At 51.6% G+C, this 14718-nt stretch overlaps 1 protein-coding gene across 1 annotated transcript in view; it reads right to left on the bottom strand.

Moving 5' to 3' along the window:
* Positions 1–933: 933 nt before the first annotated feature.
* Positions 934–14718, bottom strand: part of AATF (apoptosis antagonizing transcription factor) — a 94892-nt gene continuing 81107 nt past the window's right edge. Inside the window, exon 12 of the mRNA XM_077311761.1 lies at positions 934–1557. Coding sequence (XP_077167876.1) covers positions 1494–1557 — 64 coding nt within the window. The 3' untranslated portion in view covers positions 934–1493. The remainder of the gene's footprint in view (positions 1558–14718) is intronic.

The following is a 14718-nucleotide window of genomic DNA, read 5'->3' as shown; positions in this document are numbered from 1 at the left end:
CTGCCGTCATGCTGGCCTGCTTCCACCCACTGACCAGGCGACAGCCGACAATGTTGAGGCCTTTGCCCGCCATTAGTGGGCTCCTGGCCAGATCTCTGAGCCAGCACCAGAAGCAGGGAGGGAGGAGGCCACAGGCATGGCTGGGGCCCGCCATCCCTTCCAAGGCTTGCACAGCTCCCAGCGAGCCCAAGGCAAAAGGCTGAGAAGTTGGCAATGCCCCAAATGTGCCTCCCTGCGCATCGCTCCCCCCTCTCTCTCCCCCAACGGTGTTTGCCAGGGGCCCCTCCACGTCCAAGGCAGGTGCTGCAGTTCTCCTTCAGCCTTGAGCCGCAGAAAGGCTGCCTGCCCCAAGTCTCGGGGAAGACCGGCGAGGCCTGCCAAGGGCCACAAGACCAGGGGCCGGCCTGCTTCGTGCAAAGCCAGAGCACCAAGTCGAGAAGACCAGAGCGTCACACCCATCGCTGCCCTGGCCCAGACCACTCGGGCGGCCACACCCCTCCTGCGCAGCCTTGAGCAATCAGGAAGACAACTTAGTTTTTAAGCCTCCCCAGACTGCGACTCCCAAAAACAAGCACTGAACAATCCTTCAAAAAATAAGATGTGAGAGCTGCTCAGAGCTTCTGAAGCAAACAGTTACCTTGAATTTGGGGGGGGGGGGGTCCAAAGGCCGCCCCAGGAACGATGCCGTTACATATGCGCATATTATTTATGCAGGATAATCTCCACTGGAGATTGATCATAGCAAGCTAATAAATCCACTTTATGGGGATTTAATTCCCAGCTTTTTGACCTTCTGAATAAAAACAAGTGAATCATCTTCCCTTTGCGTGAGATTTACACCAGGCCTCACCTCAACAGACAGCATCTCTCTGCTGGGAGGGAAGGGGTCTCGCCAATTCAGCAACAATAATTAAATGCGCACAAGATCTACGGTTGCAGAAAAACTCACCACCATTTATAGATCACAGAATATTACATCTGCAGGGCGGGGAGACTCCATGGGTTGGGTCCCATCGGGAAGACTCACAAGCGGAACCTGTGGGAGTTCAGCCCCTTCTGAGCAGAGTCCAACCAGCTGGTCCTTCCCCACCCGCCCAGAGTCAGGGGTCTGAAACACGGAGCCCTGCGCCAGAGAAGAGCCCTCACCAGCAACCTCCATCAAAGAGCACCACTTCTTTCTCTGGCCAAACAAGCAGACCCAGTTTCTGCCGCGTTGCAGGGCAACGGGGAGGCATTCCCTTACACAAGGGGATGCCAAAATCTTCTGAAATTTTCTGATGAGCAGCCTTGGAGCAGGAGGCGGCTGCTGTATCTGGCTGCTCACAGCCTGACCCTCCCTCCCTCCCTCCGCTGGGCCGAACTCCACCAGGGACCGCAGGGGTGATTCTCCAGCAGTAGCAGGAGCAGCTCCATCAATGGGGGCGGGAGACCAAGAGGGGCCGCCGTTTAGTGGAAGCGGGTGGGATGGCTGCTCCGGTCCTCTCTCCTGGCTCCTACGGCTGGTCACCTCGTTCAAGAGGAGCTCTTGTGCCAAATAATGACCGATAAAGCTCCGTTCTGGTGGGAAAAGAGAAAGAGAGAGAACATGAATGGGCAGAAGGGGGAAGCGGCGTAATTTTAAAATTCACCTCCAAGTGAAAACCAACAAAAGCTCTATGATATCGAGGGCCTGCAATCAGCACAGCTAAGAAGGCTGAAACAGGAATTCTCAGGGCTCAAAATGACGTATCGCGTCATCTGCCTTCACACCTTGACTGAGTTCGTAGTGAATAACACGGAGGGCTACCAGGTCCCGGCCAGGGAGTGCCCCAAGGGAGGCCCCTCTGCACTGGGAGGTTCCCCATTGTTGATTCGTCTCAAGCTGCTATTCCAGTGACAAGACGCACCTTGAATGGACACCCAATTTTAACACCACCACATTTGGCATTCAGCAGACGAGGTGGCTGAGGCTGGTGCAGACCCCCCTTGGAATGGGATTGTGGTTCACCCCCCTCGACTGGCTCTTCAAGAGAAATTGCCCTTCCTCTCCGGTAGCTGAAAGGGAGGCAAAGCTTTCCAAACAGCATCCAAGACGGCGACAGAAGGGTCGGCCTCCGGGTGACTCACTGAAATGTTTGGCTGGGGAATCTCACCCCTCATTCATCACTCTAATTCCAGGGCAGTTAAAGACCTGGGTTTGAACCCCACTCTACCATGGAGCTTGCTGGGCGCGTCTGGGCCTCTCACACAATCTCAGCCTAACCTCCCCCACAGGGTTGTTGTGAGAACAAAATACAGTCAAGGGGAATGATGTACAATTTTGGGTCCCCACTGGGGAGACAAGCACAGCCTAGGACAGATTGGAAAGAAAATAACTTTTCTAGATCAACTGAGAGCAGGCAGGGGTTGCCCTCATGCAGGTTTTTGAACCAAAAAGGACAGAGATAATTAAAAATGCACTTAAGAATGTTTATTAACAAATGCAAAAGCTGGGGGGGGGGGCTTGTGTAATGCCATCCTTGTGTAGCTTGGAAATATGTAAATAGCACACCGGGGTGGGATTCCATCTCTCTAGATAATGAGATTTTTTTCCTTCCTAAACTTGCCCTTTCCAGAAAAGGCTCTTGAATGACGAAAACAGGACTGAATATTTTAATGGGCTGTACGAGACCACGGCACTGCAAAAAGGATTCAGCTGGGCTGGCTGTGGGGGACTCTCATTTCGTTTCAAATATGTTGCTTTTATTCCTGTAGGCAGACAATACTTGGATGGAAAACACACACACAAGCACACAATGACCGATTATGCATGGTGGTGGGCTGGCGGCCGTTCCTAGCGGCAGGGCTGCATGCCCCACTGCTTCCGGACCACGCATGGGGCACAAAATCCCCCGGCACACATGGACGGCCACGGCAGCAGGGGAGAACGGGGATCCCACCATCATGGGGGTGGAGATGTGCCCCATTTGTCTCCACAGTACCGTGAAGCCGAACAGCACGTTTGTGTCCCTGCAGGGACACCGTAGGTGTGTAGGAGGAGCCCGGCTCTTCCCTTACGCCCAGCCCTGCCCTGGCTGGGCCTCTGCTGGCCGCTGCAGCAAGAAGGACCCACGTCCGCTGTCTTGCCAGGGGAAGCATCGTTCGTATGCAGGGATTAGCCCCGCTGCCCTGCCACTGCCACCCCGACCTTTCTGCCCTTTGCATAATCGGTCAATGAGAACCATCCTAAAAGAGGTGCCTCAAATCAAGAGCATCCCTACAGCAGTTTGGGTAAAGGAGGAGGAAAAGGAGACGTCGGTTTTTGTACCCCAATTTTCACTGCCTGAAGGTGTCTCAAAGCGGCTTATATTTGCCTTGCCTCCCTCTCCCCACAACAGGCAGCCTATGAGGGAGGGGAGGCTGAGAGAGCTCTGACAGAACTGAATGGCCAAAGTCATCCTGCTGCCTGCATGTGGTGGAGAAGCAGGTAACTGAACCCGGTTCTCCAGATTAGAGGCTGCCGCTTTCCCGCACAACACTAGTCTGAGCACAGCTGCGGACAACAGAAAGCACCAACTCTGGGTTCCTCAACATGACACCTCCATGACACCTTTATCAAAATTTGCATATTGTGTCTTTTCTTATCATTCAAGGTCGCTTACAACACTAGTCCAAAATATGGAGGCCATCTAGTACTTCCCTTGGTGCCCACAGAGGTTTCCGGAAGGTGGGCGGAGCCGTAGGAAGGCAAGGCTGGCTATTTGCTGCCCACAATCAAAGGCAGCAGCCCCGCCCCTAGGCCCGGAGGATCAAGAGGAGTCGCCGGTAGTTCCATCCCCTTGCAGTCTTCCCTTCTTTGCATTCTCCCTTCCGTTTCTCCATTTCTCTCTCCTCGGACTTTCCTTCATTTCTTTTCATTCCTCTTCTGCATTTCCTTTGCCAAAAGAGGAGGAACGCTGCTTTGCTTTGCTCTGGTTCCCCCGGCTGCTCTTTTTGTGCCTGGCCCCCCACCGTGGCAGCCATGGAGCCCCCTCTCGGGATTCCAGAGGGGCCTGCAGGCTCACAAGGACTGGGCCCCCCAGCATTAGCCAAAGCACTGAAGAGCCCAACCTTTGTGTGAGCCATTCGTCAAGTTTCTAGGCCTCAGGGTTGCATAAATAAGCTGGAAAAGGAGGACCCAAATTGATACCATCCATGACTGGAAGCTACAGAGTACCTATAGACAATTCTTAATTTTCAACTCTGCCATTTTCCATCCAAGATAAGATCTATACATGCCTGACTGCCATTTTTTGTAGAATTTGAACTTCAGACTGTGGAATAAATACATGTTGTTGTTTTTTCTTAATCCAGTAAGACTGCAAAGCTGTTGATAATTCTGCGTCAGACGAAGTCTACATTCTTAATCATAATTAGCAATTTGCTGTCTCCTACACCTGTGAAAATGATCTAAATTAATAGGATCAATTAAAAACATTTTGATCAACTAGAAAGGCGCCTTCAATTAATTGGGCGTGATAATTTTCCAGGCCCTTCCTCTGGCTGTAAGCGGCCCTCCCAGATCTCAGACAGAGATCGGCTGGTCTCCAGTCTCCTGGAGAGGAATCTAGCTGACCTTCAGCAAGCATCCCCCATAAGCAGCCCGGTGGGATCTGCTTCTTGATTCCTTACTCTGATTCACAACTGGCACGGAGGACCCGGAGAGCTTCAAAACACAGCATCAAAACTTACAATAAATAATAAGAGCGATAAACACAATAAACCAGATTCTAAAATACTCAGGACATCAGCTCAGGACAAATCTGGACTAGCCGCTGGCTCACCCATTCCCCTATTTAATTACACACTGCACCAAGGAGGCCCCCCTGGCTTGCCCTACAGAAGCATCCCAGATCCCACGGGGCACAAACTGCCTAACGGAGCTGGTGCCAGAGCACTGGCATAGCCACCCAGAAGGCTCTTGCTCTAGGGGTGACAAATGGGCTATGCCAGTTTGGTGTGAGAGCCAGTCTGGTGTAGTGGTTAGGAGTGCGGACTTCTAATCTGGCATGCCGGGTTCGATTCTGCACTCTCCCACATGCAGCCAGCTGGGTGACCTTGGGCTCGCCACGGCACTGATAAAACTGTTCTGACCGAGCAGGAATCTCAGGGCTCTCTCAGCCTCACCCACCTCACAGGGTGTCTGTTCTGGGGAGAGGAAAGGGAAGGAGATTGTAAGCCGCTTTGAGCCTCCTTCGGGTAGGGAAAAGCGGCATATAAGAACCAACTCTTCTTCTTCTACTACTTCTCCTCCTCCTCCTCCTCTTCTTCCTCCTCCTTCTATGCATGGATTATTTTAGTTTTAAGCCCCCGAGGTTAGGATCCCTAAAAATAAGCTCGGAATACTACTTTAAAAATCAAGAATGACATATGATGTTATGGCCATTCAGAGCTTATGCAGAAAGTTATTCTACTGAATACTGATGAAACCAAAGAGCGGCTGTCCCGGGGACCAGACCCTTTAGGGCAGGGGTGTCAAACTCATGGCCCAGGGGCCGGAAGTGGCCCATCCAGAGCTCAAGCAAATAGTGTGTGTGTGTGTGGGGGGGGGAATGTAGGAAATAGGTTGGAGTGTGTGTGTGTGTGTGTGTGTGTGTGTTGAGGAATGTGTGGTTGAAGCAGTCAAGAAACTAGCAGGCTGGGGGGGAATGGCAGCGAAGGCAGAGGAGGTGTGATGCTTCTTCCCTCCTGCCTCCTCTGACTGCAGCTCAGCAAGCACTGGCCACACATGGGGGGGGGGCACAGCCGAAGGGCCACCCCACCTGCCGGCTTCACATTTTGCAAACAGTGACCACCAGACCGTGCGGGGGGGGGGGGGTCCGTGAGAGCAGGCATGCAAAGAGGGTTTGCCCATGAAGGGATGGGGCTGGTGGAGGAGAGAGGAGGAAGGGGGCCACTGTGTGGACTGGGAGGCAACTGGGCTGTTTTGTGTGTGCCACTTGGAGGGGAGAGATGTCCAGGCCTCAGAAGCAAGGGGAGAAGGGGGGGGAAGGGGGCCCGTGTCACCACTGCACATCGGAACTGCTGCAGAGCCAGGAGGCAGAGTTGGGGCAGCTGAGGGACACTGCATTTTGGACCAACTGTAGTTTCTGAAGTGTCTTCAAGGGTAGCCCTAGATAGGACATGTCAGAATAGTCTAATCTGGAGGTCACAATCATATGGATTACAGGGGCAAGATCAAAGACAAATAGGGAGCCAACTTATGGGTTCAGCATACATGGTAAAATGCTGCTTTTTCCATGGACCCTGGTTTACTGTGAGGTTTTGCCCATTCTCCCTCTTCTCCTCACAACAACCCTGTGAGGCAGATTAGGCTAAAAGCAAGTGACCAGCCCAGGGACATCCCACAAGTTTCTCAGATGTAGCCCTTGCTCCACACCAGCGTCCTCCTGTCCTATGCCAGCTTTAGCTGACAGGTAAGTTTGGTTTTTATATGCAGTCTAAAGCAGGCAATATTTCAGACTTTCACTGTGACTTACATGTCTCAGGAGGCCCATAGTTCAAACCTCTGGGCAGTTTTAGCCCCGGTCCCCATTTTCTCACCCGCAGCCCCTTAATGGGCAGTAGGTGGGATAACAACACAAGCTACAGAATTACTGTCACAAATTGTGATTATTAAATATACTAGAATTAAAGCCTGTTGTAGCTGCTACAATGGGCACTAGCAGGGGGGAGGGGGGGAAAGCAAAGAGAGAGGGAGGTAGAAAGGAAGAGAGTGATTAAGCTAGAGAGAGCTTGGCAGTGGGAAGAGGAAGGGGAGGGGTTGTCCAGTCTGTAAGGGCATGGGGTTGAATATGTGTGTTGTGTGGGAGGTTGTGGTGGCGTGGTTACAAATGAGGACGTGGGTGTGGAGATATGGGTGCAAAGAACCTGTGGTGTGGAATGTTAGTTGAATGTGGGAGAAGACTGACCTTTGGGAATTGTGGCATAGTGGTTACAGATGAGCTTTCCAGAGCCAGGTCTTCAGATATGTGAAGGGAAAATCAGACTGGAGACTCTTTTTAGGGGGAGATAACATGGCAACCAATTCCCCCCAGTTCTGCGTTCAACCTCATTTCCCTGCTTGTGTGAATTAGGCCACAGACACCAAAATGTCTCCCTGCCCTAATCCACATGGGGTAGTCACAGGACACAGGTGTCCACCCTGCTCCTTCTGTCTCCATGTTTTTACTGTTGATATAATGTTATGTGTCCACATACCTCTTTCATTGTAGCCCCTTAGAAGAAGAAGGGCTGCATTTTTGTGCTGTTTACTATTACTATTACTATTACTACTAGATTTATTTCCCACCACTCCCTGGGTAGGCTTGTGGCGGGTGACAGTTGTCTTAAAAACCCCAATTAAAACCCCGTTAAAATACATTAAAAATCATAACATAACATGGCAGCAGCCAATCACAATCTATCAAGGCGATAGAGAATGCGGAAGGTGATGTATACTTCAGACCCCCTGGGGGGGGGGGCAATGCACTACCTCGCAGACCCCAGCCTCAACCATAAACCTGGCAGAAGAGCTCCGTTTTACAGGCCCTGCGGAAAGCTGACAGATCCCGCAGGGCCTACAGCTCTCCCGGGAGCTCATTCCACCAGGTGGGGGCCAGGACCGAAAAAGCCCTGGCCCTGGTTGAGGCTTGACGTGCTTCTCTGGGGCCAGGAATGACCAATTCCCCCCGCAGAGCGTAGCGCCCTGTGGGGGACATAGGGCGATAGGTGGTCCCTCAAGTCTGCGGGTTAATACCAAAACCCTGAACCGGATCCTGGCAGTAATTGGCAACCAGTGCCAATTACTACCACCCAAAGGAGTCTCAAAGCAGTGTCACCCAGCAGGCCTCAGATGTCTCTAAGCAGTTTAAAATCACCTTCCCTTCCTCTCCCCATAATAGGCATCCTGTGAGAGAGGGTGCTAGGGAGGGTTAGAATCATAGAATCATAGAGTTGGAAGGGGCCATACAGGCCATCTAGTCCAACCCCCTGCTCAACGCAGGATCAGCCCTAAGCATCCTAAAGCATCCAAGAAAAGTGTGTATCCAACCTTTGCTTGAAGACTGCCAGTGAGGGGGAGCTCACCACCTCCTTAGGCAACCTATTCCACTGCTGAACTACTCTGACTGAATTTTTTCCTGATATCTAGCCTATATCGTTGTACTTGAAGTTTAAACCCATTACTGCGTGTTGTGAGCATAGGGGCCACCCAATGAGGGCGTGGCCAGCACAGCTCCTCCCACAGGAGCGTTTCACAAATATATAGTGGAACCATGGATAAGGATATGTTTCTCTCTTCCCAAGCAAAATCAATGAGACTCAGAATGGAGACATAGAGCTGGACAGACCTTTGTTCATAGTTGTAAAATTTCTGTTTCTGGCTCCATTTTTTCCTCGCAATGCACCACACCAGAGAGCAGCTACTGAGGGAAAGGGACGGGTTTCCTTTGGCTTGGTTCATCTGGACAAAGTTCTCTCCCAGTGAAACCAAATGGACAGCTAGATTTCTGCGGCCACTTGTGAGAAAGCAGCCATTTTCTCCAGGAGAGTTGATCTTGGGGGCATCTGGAGATAAACTGTAACAACAGGAGAGGGATCTCCAGGAGCCCCCTGGAGGGTGACAACGCAAGCACGGAGCTTCGGCCTCCTCATAAAGGTTGGAGCTCTGCTTCCACCTTCCCAGCTCCTGAATGGCTGGAAACTTCTCACTCCACAAACACTTTCGGAAATCCGTGTGGAGGGTAAATCTTGTTAATGGTCCAGGATGCAGATTAAGAGCAGGCTCAGCTTATTTTTTTTGAGGTAATTTTAATTGCAGCATGTTCCTGTAATTGGAAAGCAAGCCAAAAATATTTGCCTGCTAACAATAAACTCTTGTTTATTAGCTCGGGAACTACAGGTCTCTTCCTGATCTCAAAGAAGCACCTGGGAAGAAGTCGGGGAAGATTTCATGCAATTCTTTGCTTGGGTCAAGGGGAAAATGGACCATCACCTTCAAAAACTCTCCAACTGGTCTGACAGCACTGCTCCCCCCCCCCCCCACCACCACCCAATGTTCTCTCTGCTTTGAGAGGGAGCAAACCCACCCTGCCGCACAAGCAGAGTCAGGCTGACCTTATTAGCCTCCTGTTTAATTAACTTCTACTTTAATGCTTTCAAATTGGAAAATGAGATCGGATTACTGCTGGCAGGCCTGGGACCGAAAGGGACACTGTGACTTTAAGGCACCATCTTCCATGGGACAGGAGGCCGGGAATCCTGCTTGGCCCTTGGCAGACAGCACCTTCCATTCATGCCAGCCTCTTGCCGGGCCTGGCCACTGGCACTAAGCACATGTGTTGGCACGCCTCCTGCAGAACCAGGGAAGCTCCTGGACTCGTCTGCATTGATCAAGCAGCATTTCACTCTCAGGGGGCAGAGACCAGACCTCCTCTTGCTTGCTGCCCTGGAGATGTCGGAAGAGGCAGGGACCTTTTAGAAGGAAAATCCACCTGCCACGGAACAGCAAGAGAGGACAGGGGACACCTGGGCAGGTGTTGAACATGAGCCTTGAGCTTGAGGTCCCTCATGAGGGAAGACGGGTGAGTGGCCAGGCTAGATTCCCAGCCAAATATTCCCCACAAACACCTGCAGGGGAATAAGAAGAGTTATTCTTCAAACCCCGCTTTTCACTACCTGAAGGAGTCTCAAATAGGGCTGTGCACAGCGGCGTCCAAATCGGCCGTTCCAGGGGGACGCAGCCAGTGCCGCACCGCAGGGGGGAGGGGAGTCTCCGGGTTATGGCAGCTGATCTGATGCTGCCATGCACAACCCTAGTCTCCAAAGGCTATCACCTTTCCTTCCAACAGACACCCTGTGAGGACAGTGGGACTGGGAGAATCTGCTCTGTGAGAACAGTACTATCAGTACTGTGACTGGTCACCCAACTGCCTGCATGTGGAGGGGGAGGAGGGGGAAACCAACCCACCTCGCCGGATTAGGTGCCACTGCTCTTAACCACGACACCAAGCTGGTGGGAACACAACCTCAATGTAAGGGAATGTTTGGGGTTGCTACGGCTACAGCAAACCACATCCACCCAAACACCGTTTTTTTTAAAAAGTCCACGCACAAATGTCACTCTTGGTGTTTATCATGGGAGTTCCCTCTGGGTGAGAAGATCCTTCCATTCTCTAACCTTCCTCCTCCTTTCTGGCATGAAATAAATGCTTAATGTGCCTCCTATAATTTCAAGTAAGGCCACTATCATATTACACGGAAGAGAGCGTGGTCTCAGATAACAGATCCTGGCCTCCTTGAAGACCCAGTGGGGAGCCCATGATGGGGGCCTCAGTTATAAGGGGCTTCGACCTTCTGGGTCACACCATGTGACATTCAGAAAGATGGCAGCTGGGTGGGAACAGAGAGGTATTCCGGATCCAGCCACTACCCCCCCCCCCCCACACACACACAGACTCAGGAATCCTCTACCCCAGGGGTAGTCAACCTGTGGTCCTCCAGATGTCCATGGACTACAATTCCCATGAGCCCCTGCCAGCGTTTGCTGGCAGGGGCTCATGGGAATTGTAGTCCATGGACATCTGGAGGACCACAGGTTGACTACCCCTGCTCTACCCTACTGAGCTCATGGGACTGACGTCTGGGATCCTGACACAGGGCAGAGGGCGCAGCTACAAAACGGCCACCATGGAAGGTGATGCCAACCACTAGAGATGGAGCCACACAAGGAGGACGCCCAAGAGCGGGGGAGAAGGGGGGAAGCTTTAAAAATACATTAAGAAAGAACAGTGAGAAAGGATGAAACCAAAGTACTGTTTTTAAAAAATCTGCACAGCCAATCTAATCACCCATGGCCAATCAGAAGCCTTGCTGGATAAAAGCCCCGCCCACTTTCTAAAACACTCTGTGGACGGCAGGGAGACTCTTAGTGGGATGCCAAGGCATCCTGTGGACTTTGAAGGCAAAGGGGTGGCAGGTGACAGCGGATGAGCGATTGGGATGTGAGTGTCCTGCATAGTGCAGGGGGTTGGACTAGATGACCCAGGAGGTCCCTTCCAACTATGATTCTATGACCCCCGCTGTATCTGCATTTTGATCCAGCAGGCTGAGCTGAAATCTCAATATCTGCCTGTTTCTCAAGGCTAGGCAGAGTCAGATGTCCAGTACCTGTTCCATCTAGGGTTGGCTGCTTCGGCGGCCGGAGCACCCAACCCTAGCCCCATCCCCTTCTGCACATTGTCTCCTTTCATGAGTAATCAGGCCAGAGAGGGAGGCAGGGAACAAGCCAGCTGGGTCAACTGTCCAGCATGCCCGAAAGGCTATTCTCAACACCCAAATGAGCCAAGTACTAAGGAGTAACCTATACAGCAAGTAATTAATAGCACTTACTCCCAAGGTAAGAGTGTGCGGAAGGCGTGGGGTCGAAACAGGGGTCTCCCCTGAATTAAAGTTTAACTTACCCTTTATTGCAACCTACAAAAGCAAGTAATGAGCGGTAACATTTTTATTTCGGTTAAACTGTCATTTTAGGCTGAGCCGGGGATAATTACCTATTTCGGCTGCAGTAAGGTTTTATCACCCTTAGTGAGGCATTTTCTAATTTAATATTTTTACTATATTATCATAAAACCTTGTTTCAGAGTGGGGGGAGGAGAGAAAATGATCGTGAGCCGCTTGCCATAAAACATGTGAGAGTGCCCTGGCGTAATTATTCATGCATTTTGCAAAAGGGAGGAGGAGGAAGTGGCTGGGAGTCCTAAGCTGGATGTATTAAGCCAGGGGTAGTCAACCTGTGGTCCTCCAGATGTCCATGGACTACAGTTCCCATGAGACCCTGCCTGCATTTGCTGGCAGGGTTCATGGGAATTGTAGTCCATGGACCACAGGTTGACTACACCTGTATTAAGCTACACCTGGTGCATGGCTCTGCAGAAAGAAGACCCTTCCAGCACTACAGGGAAGTGAAGGCGCTAAAAGTAAAACAGCAGAAACTGTGCTGTCCTGCGGAACTCCTACAGCTCTCGAGGACTATATTTTCCCATGTGGCCCTTTGTCCTGAGGCCAGCTGTCCTGGTATTCAGAGGCTAGGAAGGTGGTAGCTCCAGGCAGGGCCTTGCCTGTTTGCTGGAATGCCCCTTTCGGAAACTTAGGGATGGTGCTTGCTGTACTAATCTTTCAAATGCCACATGAAAACTATACCGTTTTCTCACACCTCCAGCGATTGTTGTGCTGCCTCCTTTTGCTCCAGTAGGTATCTTTCCATACAATACATTGTGCATCGCAGGGGCAGGTGGCTCCCTTCTTAAAACAGGGGACTGGCACTGAGTGGGGGCATCCCACCAATAGGGAAAAGGCAGTCCGATGGATCTGCCCAGCAACCACTGATGAAACTGGACTGCCTTTTTCCTGTTGGTGAAATATCCCCCACTCCAGGACAATTGCAACTCCAGACACCGTGCCCCCCCCCCCACTCCTCTTCTGGCAAAGGTGCTCTGGGTGCCCCCACCCCACCCCACCCCACAGAGAGCCCTGCTGCCACTCCTGCCAAATGACACTGCTGCCGTTCTCGCCCAGCCCTGCCCTGGACTCCGCCATCCTCAGCCTCACCTGCCCCGGTGCAAAGTGTCTTCCTCCCCGCTCCCCAGGGGCAGGGCCCACACTTTCCAAGCCCCCCGCACAGGTCATCATCCCCTGAGGTCCTTTACCACACTGGGCACCTCTTGCTCCGGCCTCTGCCTCCCGCCCAGGCTGCGGCTCACCTGGCATGTTGGCTTCCCTCCAGGCCACCCACCAGCCACCTCCTCCACTTCCCTGGAGTGCCCCCAAGGGCCCCCGGCCCCCACACGCCAGAGTAGCCAGACTTACCCTTGGTGCTCCTCTTCCGCAGCCCTGTTCACTGCCCAGAAGTGGCAGCAAGGGCCTCAGAGGGAGAAGGAGGGCAGGAAGGAGGAAGGAGGGCCAGTGCCCCTCTCCCTATTGGGTCCATATCCCCCACTGAGGGCCAATCAGGCTCAGTTTCACACAAACTGCCTAAAGATAGATATGGATCCTGAAGTTTTATTCCGATTCTGTTTTGCTTTCAAACATATAGACTGCCTTGATTTAAAAATGAACGATGCAATGCAGATTAAACAATGAAGAGATGTTGTTGCAAGTCCTTCCCCCTGGATGGACCCGCTGAGGCTGCTGATGCAGAGCTACGAGAACTGTTCTTATGGTGCCTGCCGGATTAGGCCTGTGGTCACTTTTTAAAGAAAGCCTGCAGGAAAGTTTTCTACTTTTGTAATTAGCCTCCATCTAGGATGTTAAAAATGTTTCTCGTGCTTTTAAAAACCTGTTTTTCCCCACTTATCGGTTTCATTTTTTTCAGCTTCCCATTCTCATATACATGGTACACATTACCACATTATCATCCTTGTATCATCATCTGTATCCTATTAGCCCTGTGCGGCTGCCATCTGTGGCTAGCTAAATCCAGAGATGGGGGCCACAGAGAGGCTCAGGGCTCAGCCTGGGGAATTAAAATGCAGCAAGAGGGTTAAATTCCCCCCAATAGACAATGCACGTATTCCAAGACACCCGAGAGTCAAGAGCCGGCGGTGTCAGAGGCTCCTAGTCTGTGCCACAAGGAAGCGAGTGGGAGGGCAGAAGCCTCAGCAGCCACTAAGGAGGTTGGGGGCTGCAGCCACAGTGAGGCGGGAGAGAAGGCGTGGAGACTGGGACCTACTTGGCTCTCGGTCTCCAAGGTCAGTGTGTTGAGGAGGGGAAGGGCTTTGAAACTGGGAGCCTCGCGCCTCTCAATCTCCAATGTGGTAGTGGGGAGGAACCTGAGACTGGGAACCATGGACGTCTTGGTCTCCAGCATTAGTATCATAGAATTTGAAGGGATCTCCAGGGTCATCTAGTCCAATGCCCTGCAGAATGCAGGAAATTCACAACTACCTGCCCACCCACAGTGACCCCAAGTATATGCCCAGAATCCCAGGCCAGTCTGGCCTGGAGGGAATTCGTCTGCTGACCCCAAAGTGGTGATCAGCATTTCCCTGGGCATGCAAGAAAGGGCCACAAGAGCCAAGCATGGACACAATCCCTTCTGCCCACCCACTCACACTCTGCCTAAGGTCATAAAATCAGCATTTCTGTCAGATGGCTATCTAGTCTTTGGTCAGAAATTTCCAAAGGAGAACCCACCTCCTCCCAAGGAAGCCTGTTCCACTGCTCTGTCAAGAACTTCTAATGGATGTTTAGCTGAAAATTCTTTTGAATTAATTTAAACCCATTGGCTCTGGTCCGACCCTCTGGGGCAACAGAAATCAACTCTGCTCCATCTTCTCTATGACAACCCTTCCTATACTTGAAGATGGTTATCATAGGACCAGTCATCTTCTCTCCAGGCTAAACAGACCAAGCTCCCCCAACCTTCCTTCATACGACTTGGTCTAGTTTGTCCATGTCCTTCACTTGTCGTGACCAAAATGGAACACAGTTCTCTAAGTAACATCACCTCCTGCAAACTGGACACTGCAAACTTGCCTTTTTAGCCACTAAGCCACACTGGACTCATGTTCAGTGTATGGTCTACTAAGACCCCCAGATCCTTTTCGCACATACTATTTCCAAGACAGGTCTCCCCATTCTAAAATTATACATTCGAATTTTCCTGCCTAAATACAGAACTTTACATTTTTCACTATTGAAATTATTTTAGCCCAGTTGCCCAGCCTGTCAAGATCAAACTGT

Source organism: Paroedura picta, chromosome 15 (assembly GCF_049243985.1).
Source record: "Paroedura picta isolate Pp20150507F chromosome 15, Ppicta_v3.0, whole genome shotgun sequence".
Classification (NCBI taxonomy): domain Eukaryota; kingdom Metazoa; phylum Chordata; class Lepidosauria; order Squamata; family Gekkonidae; genus Paroedura; species Paroedura picta.
The sequence above is the reverse complement of the archived record's forward strand: the minus strand, read 5'-3'. Positions and strand labels throughout refer to the sequence as shown.